The 21402-nt window shown below is 46.1% G+C and overlaps 1 protein-coding gene across 1 annotated transcript in view; it reads left to right on the top strand.

Moving 5' to 3' along the window:
• Nucleotides 1-1433: 1433 nt before the first annotated feature.
• Nucleotides 1434-21402, top strand: part of ZCCHC14 (zinc finger CCHC-type containing 14) — a 45947-nt gene continuing 25978 nt past the window's right edge. The window contains exons 1-2 of the mRNA XM_053987371.1: nucleotides 1434-2113; nucleotides 14867-14990. Coding sequence (XP_053843346.1) covers nucleotides 1550-2113; nucleotides 14867-14990 — 688 coding nt within the window. The 5' untranslated portion in view covers nucleotides 1434-1549. The remainder of the gene's footprint in view (nucleotides 2114-14866; nucleotides 14991-21402) is intronic.

Below are 21402 nucleotides of genomic sequence, written 5' to 3'. Positions count from 1 at the left end.
CTGGGGCTGCATTTAAAAATGTTATTCCTGGCTTGTCCCAGTTAAAGATCTTCACCCGTGTCATTTATCCAGCTGATGCGCAGTCTGGCTACTGGGCTACCACAGCCAAACAGCCGAGTTCCATGGAAAAACACCACGGAAAACAGAAATTGCGTCCTCCCCTTGGCCGGCCGACGCCGTCCGTGCAAACCTGCAGCCCACACGCTGCTAGAAAATGTGCATTGCTACGTCGCTGTCAGCCAGAATCACGGTTTAGAATGGAGAGTGGGAATGTGGGGGGGGGGGGGGCGAAAAAAATCATAATTTTGAGGGGTCTTTGGTGCCTCTTTTGTTCCCGCACTGTATTTAAAGACCATCTGGAGTCAGGTGCCAAACTGGCTGCGGGTTGGGTTGGTGGCGGCTCAGGCAAGCGCCGCTGCCAAAAGCTTTATCGGGGTTTTGGCATCGCCAGCCAGCGGCAGCTCAGGCTGCATCCCCGAGGCTCTTTGTCATCCTAAAAACAACGCCTGAGGAAGCAGAGCATGGCAGCCATTCCCTCCTCTACTCCACAGGCTCCTCGTGGCTGGAACGAGGCGTTTTGACCGAAAAGGCAGGGAAAACCGCCCACACTGTAAGCGGCAAAGAGCACGGGCAGCACTCGGAGCCGGGGGAGAGACTCAAAAAGCACCGGCCATGAAGGACAGGAGGAAGGAAGGTGCTCACACACGACTTGGGATGTCAGGACGCACCCCGGGGCTCCTCTCCAGCCTGCGGGGAGGACAGAAGCCCCAGGGCCAAACCCGTCAGCCCTGCGGGGTCAGCGGGAGCAGGGCGAGGCACAGCCGTGCCCAGAGCGGGGTCAGCGCCCCTCAGAGCCCCCCGGGGCAGCGCCGGCCGCAGCCGCGGCCCCTCCGCCCCCGCGGGCGGCCACACACAAAAGACTCTCACTCCCACCCCTCTCCTATTTAAGGGCTCCTCGACCAATCAGCGCCAGGGGCGGGGCTAAACTGGGAGGATTGACAAGCCCCCGAGACCCCGCTCCGGAGAGCGCGGAAAGGGGCGGGGAGAAGCGGCCGCAGCCAATCGCCATGGGCGGGCTGGCGGCTCGGCCAATCAGCGGCGCGGGGGGCGTGTCCCGCCGCGGGGTCAGGCCGGGAGCGAAGGCGCCCGTCGCTCCCTGTTCCTCCCGCTCCGCTCGCGGCCGAGCCTCCTCACCGCGGGATCCCTCCGCCTGCGCGCAGCGGCCGGCGGGGTGTGCGCGCCGCTCCGTGCCCCTCCGCCCGGGAGGGATTATTTCCCGCGGTCGCGGCGGCGGGGCGGCCCCGGCGGGGCCGGGGGATGGAGGCACCGGGCGCCCGCCGGAGGGACGGAGGAGCCGCCCCGTGAGGGAGGAACGGGAGCGCAGCGGCCTCCTCGGGGCCGCCGGCGGGCGGGGACCCCGCGGCCAGGCCGCGCCTCAGCGCTCGGGCCTGCGCCGCCCTCAGCGGGGCCCGGCCCGGCCCTGCCCGCCCGGGGGTGCCCCAGGCCGGGTGTGCGAGCCCCGGCCGGGGCGTGCTCGGCGCGGGGCACGATGGTGGAGAAGCGGTGCCCGCGGCTGCAGCGGGACGGCGTGTACCGCTGGTTCTCCGAGCTGCCCTCCCCGCAGCGCGTGGAGTTCCTGTGCGGCCTCCTGGACCTGTGCATCCCGCTGGAGCTGCGCTTCCTGGGCGCCTGCCTGGAGGACCTGGCCCGCAAGGATTATCACTCCCTGCGCGACTCCGAGATCAAGGCCAACAACCCCGCCGACCTGGGCAGCCTCACCAACCTGACGGACGAGGTGGTGCGCAGCAAACTCCTGGTGTCCCTCGCCCTGCTCGGCTCTGCCCACCGGGAGGCCGCCGGGGTCCTGTTCCGCACCCTCACCCACATCGACTCGGTCATCAACAACTACGGGCTGCAGCTCAACGAGGGCCGCACGGGGGATGAGTTCCTGTTGCTCTTCACCATGGCATCCAACCACCCGGCGTTCAGCTTCCACCAGAAGCAGGTGCTGAGGCAGGAGCTCACCCAGATCCAGAGTCTCATGGCCAGCACCAGCAAGAATCCCAGCACCTCTACCCTCAACACCATGGCAACCTATCCTGGCTGCCATAAGGTTGGTATCCTGCTTTTTTTTGCGCGCCGGAATGGCACCGGGCTGTGTGTTCGGCTCTCATTTTAAACCGTGCTTTAGCACAGTGGTAAATGGCAGCTACGGAGGCAGGCGGTTGGTTGATGATGGGGATGGTCAGCTGAGGGCACAGGGAGGGGATGGATGGAGTTTTTACGAGCTTGTGGCATTTAAATGGGAAGGGGTTCACGAGCAGATCAACAGCAGCGATATAAGCCTTCCCTGATTGCTTCTCAGAGCATCTGCTGGGGGAACGGTCCTGCCAGCTGCATGGAAAACCGGCGATTTAGGGAGGGGAATAAAAGCATCTTTAGATAAAAGCATCTGCTTGAAAGTTCCCCCTGGAAAAAGTTGGAAAGGAGGAGTAGCTGTCCAGTGTCCAAAGCATCTTGATGAGACTGGGTTTTGTTTAGACGGATGTGATGGCAAACATTTGGAGTTGCTGGTGTTAAGCTGAATGAAATGTTGTCGTTTTCTGTCACTCTGCGTCCCTCGGGTATTGATCCTGGTGTCGGGGTTCACCGTCATTAACTTGCTGTTCTTTCATTCAGTTGCCAGCAGTTAGGCCAAACAGGAGCGTTTTAAGATGTGCTGCAAGTCATTAGATAGGTGACTGATTAATTGCTCTCAGCCCGCTACAAATTAGGAAGTCAAAGCCTGATTTTAACCCGCTTGAAAGTTCAATCTAAACACCAGCTTAGAGGATGCTTGTGAGAAGTTAACAGGCTGCAGCCTTTGAGGATCGGTGGATGATGTGTTACCCTGCTCTTTGGAAAGGTGGGGAATACCTAAAAGCTGTGAAAACCCCTGTATTGGAGTAATATCCTAAATAAAGCTGTTTCTCAGGGCTCAGTAGAGATTTCACTGAGTGTTGAATTCCAGACTGAGACAGAAATCTGTGCACAGTTTTCCCCTGAATACAAATTCCCTTCCAATTTCATGTTTCTTTAAACACCACTGCTTTGTAGAATTGAGATGTGTTCAGCTTCATATTTTTTTCTTATTCTTCCCTTTCTGTCTTGTTCCTAATCTCCTGTAGTAAGGGGGAAAGAACAAGGCATGGGAGAGCCTCTTCATTCAGCTGAAACCTCCATGTGGATAAAATATAGCTGGAAAGACCATTTCACACAGGATGTAGAAGGGTATAATTCAAACCAGAAAAAAGCTTCTTTTCAGATACTTAACTACTTGCAGCTTCTCTTATTCAAATGATGCAGCGACCCTGAGTTGGAAAGGAAACACTGTAAATCATATCCAAGTTGCCCCAAAATAAGACAAGCCAAAAAAAGGATAAAATCAGGCAGGAAGGTTTTTGAGAGTCTTCTTTCTGAGCTGCAGGATTTATGGAGCTGAAAAACTCCAGCACTCTTTATGTCAATCTAAGATGGACGGAGAATCCATCCTGCCATTTTTCCTGCCAGGAATAAGGCAGCCAGGATCGTTTGATTTTTCTTTTCTTCTGAGCTCACTGAAGGGTTGTCTCTTTGAAAAGCACATTTTTATAGATTCTGTGTTGAAGAATCTTGGTTGCTAAGTACAGAGTAGTGAGAGAAAACACAAAGGTGACTTTGCCTTCACAGTCTCTGAATGTGCATTTTGTTTGAAGTGATGCAGATTTCCTTAAGATTATTTTTTTGTTGTTGTTGTTATTGACTGGGTGATTCTGTTACTTTTAGAGTAAGCAGTTGGCTTAAACCAAGAGTTGGATGAAGCAAGTGGAAAAAACAATCTCGTTCTTCATTCAGCCCTGTTTAAATATGCACAAATAAATTCCAACACCGAGTCCTTGAGGTGTTACCAAGTGATGTTGTGACAATCCTTGTGCTGTAGCATCACCTAGAAAAAAACAATGTGGATGTGGAGAGAAAGTGATTGCCCTGGGCTGCTGCTCTTCCTGCTTGGAATTGGAGGAGAATTCCCTCCCTGGTGCCAGCACTTCCCCCTGGCTCCTGTTGCTTTACTCCAGGGTTAGCCACGCTGAGCTGGTGCTGGAAGCTGGGTGTTAAATGGGGGAATTCTGCTCCTCTCTGAGCTCATCCTCAAGGAACTGGAGAAATGCTCACCATTTGAGGTCCTGGAAAACTTCGGGAAGCTGGGATGGTGTGGATGTGAGATGGGTTGCAAGCAGGGAGCTGGTTGTGAACTGGCTGATTTATCATCAGCTTCCCCCTTGGGAGAGTGGGAATAGGGTGTAACTCTTGTGTAACTGCACCTGTCCTACTGTTACAATTCCTGATTTCTGGTTAGCTTGTTTAGTCAGGGAGATGCAGCAGAAATCTGAGCAGTGCTCTTTGTTCTCCTTGCAGGAAAAAATGGGAATGTGCTGCTTCTGCTTAGCCAGCCCTATTAAAATATGCCCCAACCTGATATTAGCTATAACTTTTTCCAGAGGATTGGACCTTGCAATCCTTTTTCCATCTCCTCTTTCACATTTAACAGTGAAATATCTCAAAATCAAATTGTGTTTAGCAGTGAAGAGACTGAACAGCTGATACAAATTTACTGTGAATATTTCATGATTCCTCAAGTTGCTTTGGGCTAGGTGAGCACAGGTGAAGGTGGTCAGTGATGCAAACTGCTTTTTGCTGTTTCCTTTTACTGCCTGCAGTTGCTGACTATGAGGAGGCTTAAAACAGCTGCCCATGTATTGTTTGTGCTTTTTCAGATGTTTCTTGTCTTATCTGAACCTTAACTTTACAGGAAAAGGTGGCTGTGGCTAGCTTTAAGTAGGTCAGTAATTATTAGATTGATGGTTTCTACCTGATGGTATAAAATGAGCATTTTATGAATAGGAGGGAAAATGCTGCCCTCTCTACATTGCCTTGGAGTCTGTGAGGATGGAATCACGGAATATCCTGAGTTGGAAGGGACCCACAGAGATCACTGAGTCCAGCTCCTGGTGCTGCCCAAGACATCCCAGCAATCCCTCCTGGCTCTGCACAGCTCCTGCCAGGAGGGGACAGCCGGGGGGGTCGGGCTCTGCTCCAGAGAACAGGGACAGGAGGAGAGGGAACGGCCTCAGGCTGGGCCAGGGCAGGCTCAGGGTGGGCAGCAGCAGGAATTTCCCCATGGAAAGGGGGTCAGGGATTGGAACTGCCCAGGGAGGGTTGCAGTGCCCATCCCTGGAGGTGTCCCAGGAATTCCTGAGGTGGCACTCAGAGCTCTGGGCTGGGGACAAGGTGGGGATTGGTCACAGGTTGGACTTGATCACCTTGGAGGTCTTTTCCAAGCTCAGTGATTCTGTGATTCTCTGCTAGGGTGGATGGCAGATGGAAACACAAATCTGAACTTGAATTCTGTGATCTACATGGATGCTGGACATCATAATGTGAATCTCTGCACTGACTTTCCCTCTCAAGAGCTCTACTGTCAGTAACTCTAAGGACTTCAGAGCTAGGGAAGTTATTAGTGAATCTGTCACTCTGTTTCCTGGAGTTGTTTCATCTCCTCATTGAGGTCGTGCTGTAAAACCAGGGAAATAAGAGAATGCTTTGGGTACTCAGCACCTGCTCTGCTCTGACAAGAGCTCTTCAGTGCAGTCAGGGTGGTGAGCTGTAGGTTTAGATCAGATATTAGGAAGGAATTCTTGGCTCTGAGGGTGGGCAAACCCTGGCACAGGCTGCCCAGAGAAGCTGTGGCTGCCCCTGGGTCCCTGGAAGTGTCCAAGGCCAGGTTGGACAGAGCTTGGAGCAACCATGGCAGGGGCTGGAATGAGATGAGCTTTAAGGTCCCTTTCACCCAAACCATTCCATGATTCTGTGATGATGATTCTGACTTGGCTGGGGGTTCAGCTGCAGAGCCAGGGTCAGAAATAGTCACCCTGAGTGCAGTTTGCTTGCAGCTGAAGTGAAATAAGGGGCAGTGACACCATAGTTATGTGGTTGTTTCAGGCTGGTATCTTGTGAATGGGAAGGAGGGTTCTTGCCCAGTCAGCTTCCAAATACTGCACCAATGGCTATTTCAAGTTTATAGCATAAGGTACTATTTTTCACTCATGCTAATTCCATAGGCTCCTCTAAAACTTCCAAAGAACTCAAGGCTGTATATTGAGAGCTATGGAGCTGCTCTGAGGGATCCATTTCAAACACTTTCACCTGTCTGCACTGTTTGCCTCAGGAGCATGAATGGACATAACTCCATTGAGAAATATTCTGATATTTTTATTTCACCAATGGAGTGATGAGTTATAAAAAACCATCACTTGCTGGGTTGAAACTGAGTCGTCAAGCCCTCACAGAGACAGCAGTGCAGCTATTAAGTGATCTATGTCAGCTGCCTTTATGGCTTTTTTTGAGCTTTGTAGGGATAGACTAAATCATGACAAACTTAATTTTTAGCCTCTTTGAGGGTGTTTCATGGATTCAGCAGATGAGAGCAGTTGCTGGCTGGGATTAGTGTTTACTCACTGGTATCAGGAGTTGCTATCTCAGAATGATCTCACTTTCCAAACCACATGAATCCAACCTCAGGAGCTGTAGGGACAGGTCTCGTAGCTTCCAGCTGGTGACATTGCCAAGCCCTGCATGTCTTTTGCATGTCCTTTGAGAATTTTGAGTACTCCAGGCAACATGGATTGCACACACCTCTTGATATTCCACTTCAGAAATGTGAGGCTTCCCCTTCTGGCTCTTTTCTGACTCATGATTTCATTTGAAATGTGATAAAATGGTTCAGTCTCAAACCTGCAATATTTTCAGAAATGAGCTTTACATGTAAAAGAATTCCTGCAAGACAATGGTCTTGGGCAGTAACAATATCAATTAGCACCAAATTCACTTTGCCTAATTGTATGGTACATGATGAACTTGAATTTAGGAGTTTGCTTGGGAGATGCACTGTGCACCCAAACATCAGGAACAGAGCAGCCAAAAAAATGTGTGTTGAGCTAATAATGATGATGTTTTTTCCATGAACTGTTTTCCCACTTATTTTTGCACGGGCTGAATGAAGTTTTTGTTTTGAGAGTGCATTCCACTTCACTTTCCTAATTTACTCTTTTTTTTTTTACTAATTACCTCGGAACTGTTAATTGTCAGTGAAGCAACACTGAAGTGAGCCTCGTTCTTGTGGGATAAAGATTCCTGTTGGAAGGTGTTGGATGCTTTGGACTGTACCAGATCCAAACTGTTTTAATGGAATCAGTGCATGAGCTGGAGGAGATCCTGCAGAAATCCAGAGTGGAGAGGCAGAGCCAGCAGAAGTTAACCACACCTCACAGGCATTCCAGGGGCTGACTTCAAAGGTGCTGAACAGCAGCCTTGTTTGGAAGTGTTTAACCGTTTGGTTTAGTGGGTTTGTAAATGTTTGAGTTGCTAAAACGGGGGTCCTGTCACCTTCAGTGACAGTAGGTACAGCCCTGCCTCTTCCTGGCAGGGCAGAGCTGGGATTCTTCTGTCATCTTTAATATTCAAATACTCCACTCTCCAGTTATTTGCTCTGGAGTGCCTTTTATCCCTAAGAAAAGCAAATATAGTCCCAAGAACATAGATAAGATTCTCAGAGCCCACAGAATTTTATTATAGAAATGCTGGATCTAATTTGTCTGTGGAAACAAGAACCATTGTCATACTTCCACTCGAATTTGACTTCAGTCTTGGAGCCAGTTGAATTGAAGCTGTTTCTCCTGAGGTTTGAAATGGGTATTAATTCAAGCAAAAGGTTGTTGCTATGGTTCAGATCTGTGTTCCTTTGCATGGGGTTTGTGATGAGCAAACTTCTAAATTCCTCGCTCTTGCCTCATGCTGAACCAGAATTTTTCGATTGATTCCATTGGGATAATTATCCAATAATCAGCATTGGGAGGGATGAACCTTTTAACAGGTGTTCAGGCAATTACAGAGTTAAAGGGGTTTTGTGAATAGCTGAAGTGATCCAGAAATAATCAGATCAGTTACTTAAGAGCAAGGTCTTGATTTTAATTACAGACCTGCCAAGTCCTGATGATAAATAGTGAAAGTGAACACTTTTCATGTGTATTATGAATTCTTCTCCAATGCTGCCTTCTTTTATCACCATAAGTGGAAGAAAGAAGGACATTGAGAGGCTGGAGGGTATCCAGGGAAGGGAATGGAGCTGGGAAGGGTCTGGAGCACCAGGAGAGGCTGAGGGAGCTGGAAAGGGGCTCAGCCTGGAGAAAAGGAGGCTCAGGGGGGACCCTGTGGCTCTGCACAGCTCCTGACAGGAGGGGACAGCCAGGGGGGTTGGGCTCTGCTCCAGGGAGCAGGAGGAGAGGGAACAGCCTCAGGCTGCTCCTGGGGAATTTTAGGCTGGATATTAGGAAAAATTTCTTCATTGAAAGGGTGTTCAGGCATTGGAATGGGCTGCCCAGGGAAGTGGTGGAATCACCATCTGAGGAAGTGCTCAGAAAATGTGTGAATGTGGCACTGGGGGATATGGTTTAGTGGTGATCATGGTTGGACTTGGTGTCTCAGAGGTCCTTTCCAACCTTAATGACTCTGTGCTTCCATGATTCTGAGTAGTTTTATTACACTCAAGCCATTACTTCAGTGAATATTGAGGAGGGGAAGGAGGGAGAACTAGAATTCAGTGGATTTGTGACCTGTCAGGTAATTCTTTGTGAGCTGTTGCAGAACAGACAGGGGTGGTTGGCTTTTGGTGGCATCAGATGAAGAAACAGGGTCAGGTTTGTACATCAGTGCTGGGCTGTAGAGCAGCAGTGTCTGTTCCAAGGTCTGCTGAGAAGCAGGGATTTGTTTTGATTTTGAGGTGGTTTGAATGATCAGTTTGTAAAATTCAGATTTGATGAGTCCAGTACCTCTGTGGTAGATTTATGTTCCTATTAGTATCAGTGTTCACCATTCTTTAAGCAAAGGGGTTTTAGTGGAAATTAGTCTATAAAATCCAGCCCAGATTTATTTTGTCCATCTGTTCTCCTGAATTCATGAGGAGCCTTGGAGCAGGTGTGTGATTGTCCTGTGGTGTTTAAGTACCACATGCCTCATTTCATTCCAGAGAGTCTCCCAGGACAAAACCATCTGATCAATTATCCATTATCCCATTTCCCTGTGAATTGCCTCTTCACCCTTTGTGTTCCTCCTCTAGGAGAAAAGGTGTATTTTGTAGCTGTTGAAACATGGAGGCACCTGGCTCTTACAGCTTATTTGGACTGTTGGAACCACCTGAATTTTTACACAAATCAAACACTTCCAGCTGCATCCATGTCCCAGTCCACCATAGCAACTAAATATGTGTAAATTTAAGTGGTGAGCTCTTTACTGGGTATGTGGAAAGTGGGGGCTGTTTGTGAGCACTTCTTAAACATCCTCATGGAAGAGCCTGAATCTTTCAAAGGAGAAGGTTGGAATTTTCTTCTTCTGGTGGGAGAGCAGTCAGGTGTTTGGATATGTGAGTAAATGCAGGACTGGTGGCTGAGGCAGTGGTTTCACAAGACTGCCTTGCTACTACCAAGAGGATGGTGTTGGCTCAGTCCTGCCCCTCCTGGGCTTGTCTCAGTGCATTTGGAATTCCACATCCCTGCATTACTTGCTCTTGTCTCCAACTTGGATTTAGCCTGAGGAACAATCATGTGGTGTCAGACTGACAGCTGAGTGTCAGCAATGCATTTTTATTCAGATTACTTAAAAACCTGACTTTGTCCCTGTGGTGGGAATCAGCCTGAGCTTGCAGGGGCTGTGTCCTTGCCAAACTTCTCCTGGAGCATTGTTGCCAACAGGATTGCACCACGTTAAAGGCCTGGGTGTTAACCTCAAATAAGCTGCTGTTAATACTCAGTAATATGAACCTGGCAGGACAGGAGTTGAGTGGTTTTTACCCCCTGGAGTCACTGTTCCAATTCCTGAACTCACTCATAGGTGTTACCTACTCCTGGAGGGCACTTTATGGCTAAAAATGCCTTTTTTAAAGGAGAATTCAAAAGCCAGTATGGACAGAAGCATTTCTCTGTGGGACTCTCAATTTATCACTGGCCATTGTTGAAAACATGGGAAAGTTTTCCTGTGTGATCAATGGGAGAAAGTGTTTGTGTGGCTTGGAGCTCCAGGACCTCACTTAACTCAGTCATTACTGCTATATATTGTTTGCTTTTCCTGTGTAATACATGACCTAAATTTCTTACCTAACCAGGTATAGAAATCCATATTTTGTTCCCTCAGATCCTGAATCATTGTTCCATTTGTCCATGGTGCTTTGGGTAGTGGCTCTGTTGATGGGTTTTTTAAAATTTTTATTTTTTAGTATTTTTGGCTCCACTTCAAACTAAGTCAGCAAATACTTTGCTATTAAACCATGTATTTTCTGTGCCCTGTTTATTTTTCAAAGGAACAGATAATTGCTGTTTTGGTAAAACTCTGGCCACATTAAGTTTGATTGCTATCAGTCCTGTTATTTTTATGAAAGACTTTGCTGTATTCAGTGTTAGCAAAGCTAACAGTTACCCAGCTTCCCAGACTTCCCATTTTCCATAGTGACTCCCACTGCCTGGGACAGAGCCACTTCAGGCAGCAGTGGCTGAAAGAGCAGCACCACCTGTGGGAAGCACCTGGGTTTATTTTCCTGTGTGCTTTTTAATGCATTGAGAGCTTCTAGAGCTGCTTTTTGCTGTCCCAAGAAGATCTGAACCCCTTAGGACATCTCTGGTGCTGGGAAGGAAATCACAGAATTAATTAGGTTGGAAAAGACCTCTGAGATCATCAAGACCAACCTTCTGGGGGGAAAAAAGGTTGGCTTTGGATGATGACAGGTGAAAATGGGAAAAATGTGATAATGGCAAAATTCTAGCAAGGAATTCTGTTCCCTTGGCACGTTTGTCATTGCAATGGGGGTCAAAGCAGTTGTTTCTCTTCCTGGTGACTCCTGGAAGCATTTAGTGATCCTTCTGAATAATCTGTGTTGGGAAGGATCCACTTCTCAGTAGCTGACACCAGTTTTGATCCTGTCATCATTACAAGGGGGAGTGAGGCAGAGAAGAATTCACTCTGAGCCTCAGTCGCTGAGCAGTGATTAGTTTTCTTTGTTATTTTCAATTCTGCCTTTAACTTGAAATGCAGGAGGCTGCAGGGTTTGCATCTGGAAAATCAGAAGTGCATCTGTGAGCCAGATGCTTTGCTGTGGAGGGAGAAGATTAAAGGATCCCAGGATCATCAAGGTTGGAAGAGACCTTAAAGCTCATCTCATTCCAAGCCCCAGCCCTGGACAGGAGCACCTTCCTCTAGACCAGCTTGCTCCAATCAAAGATGCAACCATTAGAGTGGAGTAAAAATAATTTTAAGGATCTTTTCTGCACCCACTTGCAGTTTTAGAGGGATTGAAGGAGGCTTCAGGCCACGGTGGTGTGGAAGGAATTCCTGAACAATGCAGTGAAACTATGGAGAGGTGCATCAGAGGGTTTTCCTTCTCCCTGGAAATGCTGTGCTGGGGGTAAAACCAGGCAGAATATTTAACTCTGGGCTTGCTGCTAGTTTTGATTGCTCTTTATGGACTGTTTCTGCTGATGTTCTCAAGTAATTTCTGTAGAAAAATCCAGTCTTTTATTCAAAGGTCTAATGCTGTTTTTTCTTAAACCTTGAATGATTCATGGTTTTCTTCCTGCATTTATAAAATGTCACTCCTGTGGTTTGTTATGATGTATGGCCTGAACATTCCTGGTTCCTGTGATGCCAACTTATCCATCTTCACTGTGGCCTGTTAATGCCTCAGACAACAAGCCTTGAACAGTTCTGGAGCTGCAAATGTTTATTCCTTAATGGCATCTTGGCTTTCTCAGAGATGTTACAGCTCCTAAAAGGTCCAAAGCAATTTGCTCCCTGCTTCTCTGAACCCTTATCTCCCTGGAATGCCTCATTCTTTATTCCAAATCCAGTTTTTCCTGAGTAGCTGTTTGTGCTGAGCCTAAACCAGGGATTTCAGGAGTATTCAGATATGGAGAACTCTCCTTCCTGAATTTACTTGATGCTGAATTTCTGCAGCTGAATTTGGACAGGTCCTTCCTGTAAAGCTTTTCCCAGTGTTTCTCCCAACCCTCCCAGGACAATATCTCCTGCAGTTCTGAGCTGATGGGTTATTGTTCCTCTGTTTGGCTTGGCCTCAAGTTTAAAAAAAAAAAAAAAAAGGATAAAAAAATGCTGTTACTATTTTGGAACTCTGATTTGCAAACCACTTTTCATTATTTCACTTTCCCTAAACAAATCCAAACCGTTGCAGTATCGTGATGTTTAAGTCAGTGGAAAAAATGATTTCAAAATTTGGAATGGAAGCTTTAAGCAGTGGGATTCAGTGGTTCTAACACCATTCAGCTCCCTAACAAAGTGCTCCATTTGGAACTAATCAGAGCTTTGTGATTTTTTTAGGCCAATTTGGAACTGCTTTGATGTGCGACGGGATCAGATAGTATGAGCTCAGGCAGACAAGACATATGGGCTAAATTAATCCTTAGCAAGTCTAGGAAAATTAAATCTTTATGGAAAAAAAATGGAGGTTATGTATAAACAAAATGCAAATTATAAGCTGCACGCGATGCTTGTTGTAAGGAGAGTGGAGAGGAGGGAATACAAGATAAGAGGCAATAAATTGTAACAAACTGCTTGTTCAGAGGTTTTCTGGAGCTGTGTGGCTGCTCTGACTCGGCTTCAATCATTCTGCATGTTTATATTTCTGATTATTCTGAATGTTTGGAACCTGGTTGTGCAGGATAACGCAGCCCTGCCGGAGCTCTTTTCCCAGCTTGCTCCTCTGCGCTGTCCCTTTGCCAGGAGGATGGTGCTCAGCCCTCTGGAACTTCCTCCCAGCAGCCCTGGGCTGGAGGGAGAGAGTTTAATGAGCTCCAGGAGAGAGGCTGTGTGAGATAAGCTCAGCTAAAGACTGACTTTGGCAAAGGAAATTTAAACTCTTCCCCACCCTCCTGCCAAGCTGGTTGGTCTGAGGGAAAGCTTGGTGTTAAGTTTTGTTATTGGTGGGAAGCTGTGCTGAAGAAACAGTGTATCATTAGATAAATATAATACTTTTGCATTGATATATATAAAATAAACTTTATTTTTTTGTCAAGAAGTGCTGAAAAGGAAAGCAGCTACCTGTAGCCCTCTTTTTTCCTGACACTCATCTGCCATTGTGGATTGATTTCTTTACACATAGAAGCTTTTTTAATGGATGTCAAGTATACAGAGCCTTTTCACTTGTTCTACTGCCTTAAAGTGTGTATAAATCTATAAATGTCATTCTTAAAATGGAGCTTACAATAGGTAATTGTATGGAGTGGGGCTGTGCTATTTCTGACTTGCATTGTGTGTGCTGACTGACGGCAACATGGAATGGGAGGGGGTGCAAAGTATTGTTTTCTACAGAAATTGTCCCAGCTCAGGGCACTGGGTCAAGTTAGCAGGGTCTGAGGGAGCCTTTTCCCTTTCAGGGACCTGGAGCTGCTGGTTTTGAGTTACCTGAGTGAAGGAGAACTAATTTTGTTGTGGCAAGATGCACATTTTCTCCTGTGATTTGTGCCAGGCTAAAAATCCATGTGGAATTCTAATTACAGCTCTCCCTACCAGCAGCTCAGGTTGGTTCCAGATGTAACAATTGAATTTCAAGTCACACAGTTACTCTGAGTAGTTACTGAGAGTGTTTTTGTTGGTCTGAACTCCCTCTTTAAAGCATCTTCTTCAAGGTTCTTAAACCCTTTTTTGTTTTGATGCTTCAACCCTCTGCTTGGGGATTGTTAGTGTAGAAGTTTCCATTGAAATATGATCATGACAGGTTATTAAATGGCAAAGACAAGAAAATCAGGGTGTTGCTGCTAAGAATTTTTCATTGCAATCTGTGGTGGAAATGCTTGGGAATGCCTTGAGTCTCCTCCCTGGGGAGGTAATGGAGCCCCATGGAGCCACTTCTGCTCCCCTGGCATCAGGATGGGGAGACAGTGGGAGGAGTGAAACAGAGGGAACTCTTGGCTTAGGATAAAGACAATTTAATAGGGAAAACAAAAGCCACACATGCAAGCAAAGCAAAGGAATCAGTTCCCCGTGGCTGGGCAGGGCTTGGCCATCCCAGGGAACCTCATGGGTCATGGAAGAGTACTGGGGTCACTGAATGTCCCCTGCTTCCTTCTTCCCCCAGCTTTCCATACTGAGCATGATGCCACAGGCCTGGAATATCTCTTGGACCAGCTGTGCTCAGCTGGCTGTGCTCAGCTGGCTGCCCCGTCCCCCAAACCCTGGTGCCCCGTCCCAAATCCTCGTGTCCCCCCAGCCTCTGTGCTGGTGGGGTGGGATAAGGACCCAAAAAAACCTCGTTGTGTCAGCCCTGCTCAGCAGTGACCAAAACATCCCTGAGTTATCCACAGCTTCCAGCACAAATCCAAAGCAGCCTCACACCAGCTACCGTGGAGAAAATTAACTTTACCCCACCCAAAAGCAGCACAGTGTCATAACATGAAAGTGACGTTTTCCAAGAGCCCTTTTTCCCAGTTTTCTTGTGGAAAAGTTAAAATGTGTGGTGTGCAGAGGTTAAAGGTCTTGTAATCTCTCTCCAGTTGACTGCTGGGTGACTATTGTTTAAAAAAGAATTATGCTGTAAGTAGCTTTTTAGATTAGCCAAGATAATCTCAGTTTGTGAATAGCTGCTGACTGAAAGCACTTCCCTGAACTGTTACTTGGGGAATATCAGCAGTAACACCCTCAGTTCTCAGAGTGCCTTCCCAGGGGATCCCTCACTCCAGAGAAGGTGTGATGTTTGTGTGTTTCTTTTAATGGATTTTTGTACTTTCCCTTCCAGGTCACTCCAAGGTCGGAGACCCCCATCAACAGTGTCAGTAACAGTTTGGAAAACGTGCTCCACACATCCACACATTCCATGGAGGAGTCATTACCCAAGAGGCCTTCGGGGAAGCACTCCAAAGGTGTGTCCTTGTCCTCCTGCCTGCTGCAGTGGGGAGCCACCTCGCATCCCTGGTGGTGCTCAGCTTTATTTGCATTGGGATTGGAGGCTGGAATTTTGCTGCTTTACTCCTGGTTGAGCAAAGGAAGCCACAGAAGGGTTTGTAGGAAGTGTGAGTGTGTCAGGGAGAAGTGGCCAGTGAGAGAGGAATATCCTGATTTTTCCATTGGGATTTTAAATAAGAAAGAAGGTTTTTTGAGATATCTCCTTTTGAAATACCAGCTTTGCTCTCAAGGAATGTTCTCCAAGAGTGGATATCTTGGACATTCCACCTCTCAGCAGGTTATTTCTTGGATAAAGCATATGGTATTGAGTGTTTCTCAAAGGGAAAAGGCATTTAAACAATTTTGACTGCCACTTCCACCTTTCTCTTGCTTTCCCAAGTGGGAAACTGAGTGAAGAGAAGTGGAAGATAGGAGAGAGATCTTGCACCTTTCTCTGTTACAAAACAAATCTGGTTTTTGTAGTGCTGCATTGCATGCTGACCTGGCTAAAAACTGGGCTTAGCAAATCAGAAATAATTATTATTCCATTTCCACACTCCAGGCTCTCATTGCAAATATGAAAATGTCCAGGCTAAAATGTGACTAACAGTGTTTTTATTTAATGCATTAAAAAAAAAAAAAATCACTGGTAAATGAGGAAAGTCTTTGAACTGGGAGCTGTTCTTTGTGCAGAACAGCTTTTGTGAGCCCTGTAGGGCAGAAATCATCAGGGGAAATATGCCCTCATATGTTGCCTTCAAATATCATTAAAAATACTGTCAGGCACCATCTTAATTTTTTTATTTGGAATTTGTTCTGTTTTATTCTCCTCCTCTGGCTTCCTACAGAACTTTGCAGATACAGTTTGATATCACAGAAATCCAAGAATTTCAAAGCACATCTTCACTCAGAGGATCTGATACAGCTCCCACAGAAAGGGTTAAATGTCCCAGGAAATGTTGACTTACCTCCACCAGCCCTCATTTTCAGTGACACACTCCACTGTAATCCCAGAAGTGGAAGGAGCAGTCATTTTTTACAGCACAGTAATGCTGCAAGTAGCCATTTCTCCAGCTGTAAAAACCATCAGGGTAGAAGAAAACGCAGCACTAAGCAGAAGCATGGCTGGGTTTGTGGCTTTCATCTGATTAAAAATAGGACAGGGTTCAACACTGTTTTCATTTGTACTCAGTGATTGCTATTCCAGTACCATATATGCTAAGATTAGTCATGGTACGCTGTGAAAATTAATTAGGTTTTGCTCTGATCTGTTTTTCTCTTATAGAATACCTGCCTCGTGTTCAGTTTAATTTACAGGCTGCCTCAGTGATGGTTGGGAAAAGGGGGTGTGGAACAAATACTGATATTCTGCTTTCTGCTTCACCAGCAGTGTTGAATTCTTGATGTCTTGGGGTTCTGTTTCTTCAGCTTGGAGTGCAATTTAGGATTATTTGCCACCTGAATCCACTGTTCCTGATTTATATTCCTCATTTTGATAGCAAACACAGCTCTTAATTTAGTAGGACCCAGCAACTTTTTAACATGGAGCACATAAAATTGTCATGAAAGCATGGGATGCTTGATTTTCATGTTGTTATTTTTTAGTGAGCCTGGTTTCAGACAGCTTGACAGGACAGGATTTCTCCCCAGAAGTAATGAGCTGCCCAAGGTCATCATTCCTCTCCTGGCAAAGCCCTGGAGCTGGAAGTGTCTCAGTTAAAAAGGCTGGAGCTGAAACATGAGAAAGAAAAGAAAAATGAGAAAGGTGCAGTATTTGTTGTGCTTAGCTGGATTAGAGACAGTTTGTATTAACCCAGGGAATGTTTTAATCCTGATTTGGAGACACGTCAGTAATTTAATTTACTTTCCACAGCTGAACAGTGACTGGGGTTGTAGTAGATTGGACCTGAAAGCTCTCAGTGACTGTGTTTTCCTTAATCTGCCACTTTTGGCATCAAATATTGGAGTTCCTACATGGGAGGGAGGCAGGAAGAGAGGAGCATTCTGCTGGATCCTCTGTGGCAGTGTGTGTGTGCTCTTGGAAGTGGGAGCTGGGAATGTTTGTACAGCTTCGTGCACAGACTTGTCAGATACCTGGGAGTAATTTCACCAGAATTGTACTGCCTCAGGAAATGAATTTATGACAGGAGTGTCAGCCTGAGAAGTGCTCCAACCTTTGCTTTTACCTCAGAGGCCCTGCTCGCTGTGGGAGCATTGTCAGGCATTAAATCATAAATTATGGAATGATTTGGATTGGGAAGGACCTTAAAGATTGGCTAATTCCATGGGCAGGGACACCTCCACTAGCCCAAACACTGGATCTGTGCTGCAATACCCAAGTTGTTGAGAGTGGTGACTGGCAAACTCTTTGTTTTTTATCAAAATTCCTCAATATTTTGCTGCTGTTTCTCCAGGCTAAACCCCTTTGTCCCTGTGTACATATCTGTGGTAAAATGGGATCAACCAGGTGGACGTTGCTTCCCAGTGAAAGTTGTGGCACTGAGAAGTTCTGTGCCTGCTGACATAAATATTTTGGGGATCTGTGCTCTATCTGGGCTTTTCTTTTATAAAATAAAGTTTAAAAATTTTCCCTGTGCAAGTTGAGAAAAAAATCCCTATGGGTTCTGACAGAAGGATGAGAAGCTCTTGTGAAATCCAGCAATTGTAACATGCTCTGTGAATTGTGCTTTTTATTCCTATTTTGACCAGTGATTTAGGGCTGTTCAAAGCTGTCTCCACAGATGGGGAATTGTTTTAACTGGAGGTAACTTTGGGAAGTGGAGGCTTTCCCTGTTCTCAGGATCTGCCTGTTGAGCTGGAAGCTGCAGTCAGGCTTGTTCACAGGTATTGAGGCACTGACAGATCTCACTGGTCAAGCAGAGCAGAGATAAACACAGAGATTCTTGAGTTACATACAATTAAAATTCCAACAGGGGTGTGTTGCTTTCTGTCCCTCTTCCCACTGTTCCTAGAATGTAGTCAGGTTTTAATAATTGTTTTAACACCATTTGAACAAAACAAATTCAAATAAAGGTTGGGCATTTTTTGTCCCCTGAGACTTTTCCAGTAAAAAGTGGTTTAAAAAAGTAATGAGTTAAAATTGCTTTTCACTGTTTTGTTTTGCAGGCAATCCTCTGCTGGTAGCAAAAGGGAAATTCAGGAAATTCTGTTTTTATTCCAAAGTTCAGGAGGAGCTGTGTGACCCATGGGAAGCCCTGTGCACAGAGCTAATTTTTAACAAGCCTGTGGATGTAGAGTTGGGGTAACTCCCAAAAGAGAGTAGTTACTGGTTATCACAGCTGACTGAAAAAAACCAGCTTATTTTTATTTGTTCAAAAAAGCAATAGGAATTTTCCATGCTCCAGAGATGTTGTTAATTACTCTTTTGCTGTGAGGTTCCAAGGATTTGGCCATTAGGTGGAGAGCAGTGGAGGCAAGTCCTGCTGTCTGCATGTGACATATTTTAGCAATGTATTAAACATCCTCACTGACCACAGCATATTTTCCAAAAGCACAGAGGAATTAAATGCATTAGACCAGATGTTGAAGTGCAGAACAAAAGCATCTTTATAATAAAGACAGCATAAGTTACAAACATCCCAGGGTGTGCAGGCTTCATCCTGTCACTGCTGTCAGTAAAAATCTCAGTAAATGAGTAAAATCCTGATTTGTCACAGCCTCTGGGTGAAGTTTCCTGCACTGGAGGTTGGGAAGCTCATCCCTGCTCATTTTGCAGGTGGCACTGGCCGTGTCCCTCCCCAGAGCAGCCTGGCCAGTGATTTCCTCAAGTGAACAAGTCTCATTTTCTGCAAAGTGACAGAAACTCTCCTATTCTTGTGTTTCCTGTGTATTTATCTTGCTTTTCCTCTGTTGCCACACAAAACCCTCCAAATTGTCTCCACGCCAGCCTGATTTCAAATGAGGCAACTGTTGAAATCTGATCCTTCTAGAGTGAAGCTGAATCATAATTCTTGCAACACAGGATCTAAGGATAGGCACAAACTGCTTCTGGAGAGAGAGGAGTAAAGCTTTGAGATGGAAAATGGGGGCAGGAGGCTTTATTCTACAATCTCTTCTCCATTTAGCTCTGCTGAGCACAGGAAAACCAATTGCTTAATTGAAAGGATGCTCTGAGTCCACACACAAGGTCCTGCAAAGCCTTGATGTGTCCCAGACTTGGATAAATACATGGAACAGCACATGGCTGACTGGATAAAAGTCTATGGGCATGAAGGAAAACAAGCTCTAAATGCATCTCAGGAATATATTGATTTAGTTTTCAATCAATATTAGGATGTAAATCTATCCCTGTCTGCAGTTTCCCTGTTGAGCCCAGGTGGGATCAGTTGGAGGTGCTTGTGGTGGTTGTCACGTGCAGCAGACGTTGGTATCTGAATTATTTCATGACAATAGGCAGCAGCAATGTGTGATGTCAGCCTCCCAGAACTTCTCGCCACTATTTTTGCTGCTCTGTTTTCCTTGGCAAAATGTGTTTGTACGGTCTTGCACCTTTTTTTTCCCCTCTCCCGCTTCCTTGACTCATTCTTTTCCCATAAGAAACCAGGCTGCAGGAGCTCTCCCAGTTTAATGGCGACCAGCAGCCTTTTCCTCTTGAAATGTTTGATACCAGTCTGCTGAAGGCAGGCAGAAAATACAGGGGGAGGGGCAAAAAAAGCTCTGAAATCTATTTTGTTCAGGTACAGATTTTAGACTGCCTTGTTCTGCATCAGTTGTGGAGCTGGATTATTCTATTTTTAAGTAAGTGCATCATCTCCAACAATATTGGGTCAACTACTGGTAGGGTAGGGCTTAAAGAAATATTTAGGCTATGATAATCCTTCAGGAAAAATCTCCCTCTCCCAACTGTATATAATTTTTCAGCTGTTTGTGTATGTCCTTGTTCATTTTCCCTCCAAAGGGAGAGCTCTGCTTCTAAACTTGAGCAATGTAGGTTGAGATCACACACCAGGCACCGCGTTCCTGACCTCCTGTCTCTGCCACACGAGTTGTTTGAGGAATATCAAATATTTCAAGTGAATTCTAGAAGTCAAACCCAAGGATTAGCGTGCTCCAAAAAAACAAACATGTTTTGATGTTGCATATTTTCCCCTGTGTTAGAAGATTATTGTATGTTAAGGAATTTTTTTGGTGATGCATAAGTCACGTCGCTCAATGTGGATTTGAGAGTTCAGTTCAGGTTGGAGGTTTGATTTTGCAATAAAGACAATACTCAAGTTTAGGGTTTAAAAAAACGTCAGGAACTTTGCATTTCACCTCGTGTTTTTATTGATAGTTCAGTTGTCCTCTGCTTACAGAAGGCCATTTTATGTCCCCAAAGCCAGTGTGAGTGGGTTGTTGTAGAGCTGGGAGTGGAGCTCCTCATGCTGGGGCTGCACTTGGACTCTGGCAAATTGATGCTGTCAGCTGTTAATAAGTTAACTTTTTTCTTCTCTCGAGGTTGGAATCATTTCTTTGTCACCCTCACTGCCTCTTTTTCCCTGTAATGAGCCTTGTCAGGAGATATCTGGGATTGCTGTGATAGGCTGGGAAGGGAGAGGAGGCAGCACAGACACTGGATGGGAAGGTGGCTCCTGCCTGCTCGTGCAACAACTCTCACAGCCTTCTGTGCAAATCTGGAACTGCTCCTGCCTGGGGTTTGGAATCCATGGCCCCCATTCCTTCCTGTTGTGCTCCCCAGGGAGGACTCCCAGGCCACCAAGAGCTGCAGGGATGGTGATGCTCTGTGTGTTTCCCTGTGGCTCTTTTGGAGTTCATCTCACAGAGCATTCTTGAGTTTCCTCTGAGCGGTTTTAGTTGTATCTACACCATCTGTCTTGATCCCATTTTCCCCTAAAATAATGGATATCAAGCATTTAACCTGAGGGCCTTATCCTGAAGCTGCTGAGTGATTTTCTAACTTTGGTCTGCCTGTTTTTCCTCAGTGAGGAGGTGGAATTGCTCTGCTTGGGTAGCTGCTGGTCCCTACCTAATTAACTGCTGAGCCTGTTGATTAAATTCATTCAAATTTGACAAAGCTATTTAGAGATTTTATTTACAGTGGTGTCTGCATAGAAGAGACTCATTCATGCTTCCACCAGGAGAAGTGAGAATAGCTGAGGTACAGCCTGCATCTGTGGGAAATAAGGTGTTGTTGTGCTCCTTTGTAATCCATAAAATCCCAGAATTTGTGTTGGAGGAGACCTTAAAGCTCCTCTCATCCTACCCCTGCTACCTTCCACTAGCTCAGGTCACTCAGAGCCTCATCATTCATCTTGCTTTTATTTATCCTTGTGTTAAAAATAAAGATTTGTGTGCTGGGCAATACAATTTCCTTATTAAACATTAGGAAATGAGCAGTTTTCTGCTACAATAGGATTTGACAAAGAACAC

The sequence above is a fragment of the Vidua macroura genome, chromosome 11, assembly GCF_024509145.1.
Source record: "Vidua macroura isolate BioBank_ID:100142 chromosome 11, ASM2450914v1, whole genome shotgun sequence".
Classification (NCBI taxonomy): Eukaryota; Metazoa; Chordata; class Aves; order Passeriformes; family Viduidae; genus Vidua; species Vidua macroura.
The sequence above is the reverse complement of the archived record's forward strand: the minus strand, read 5'-3'. Positions and strand labels throughout refer to the sequence as shown.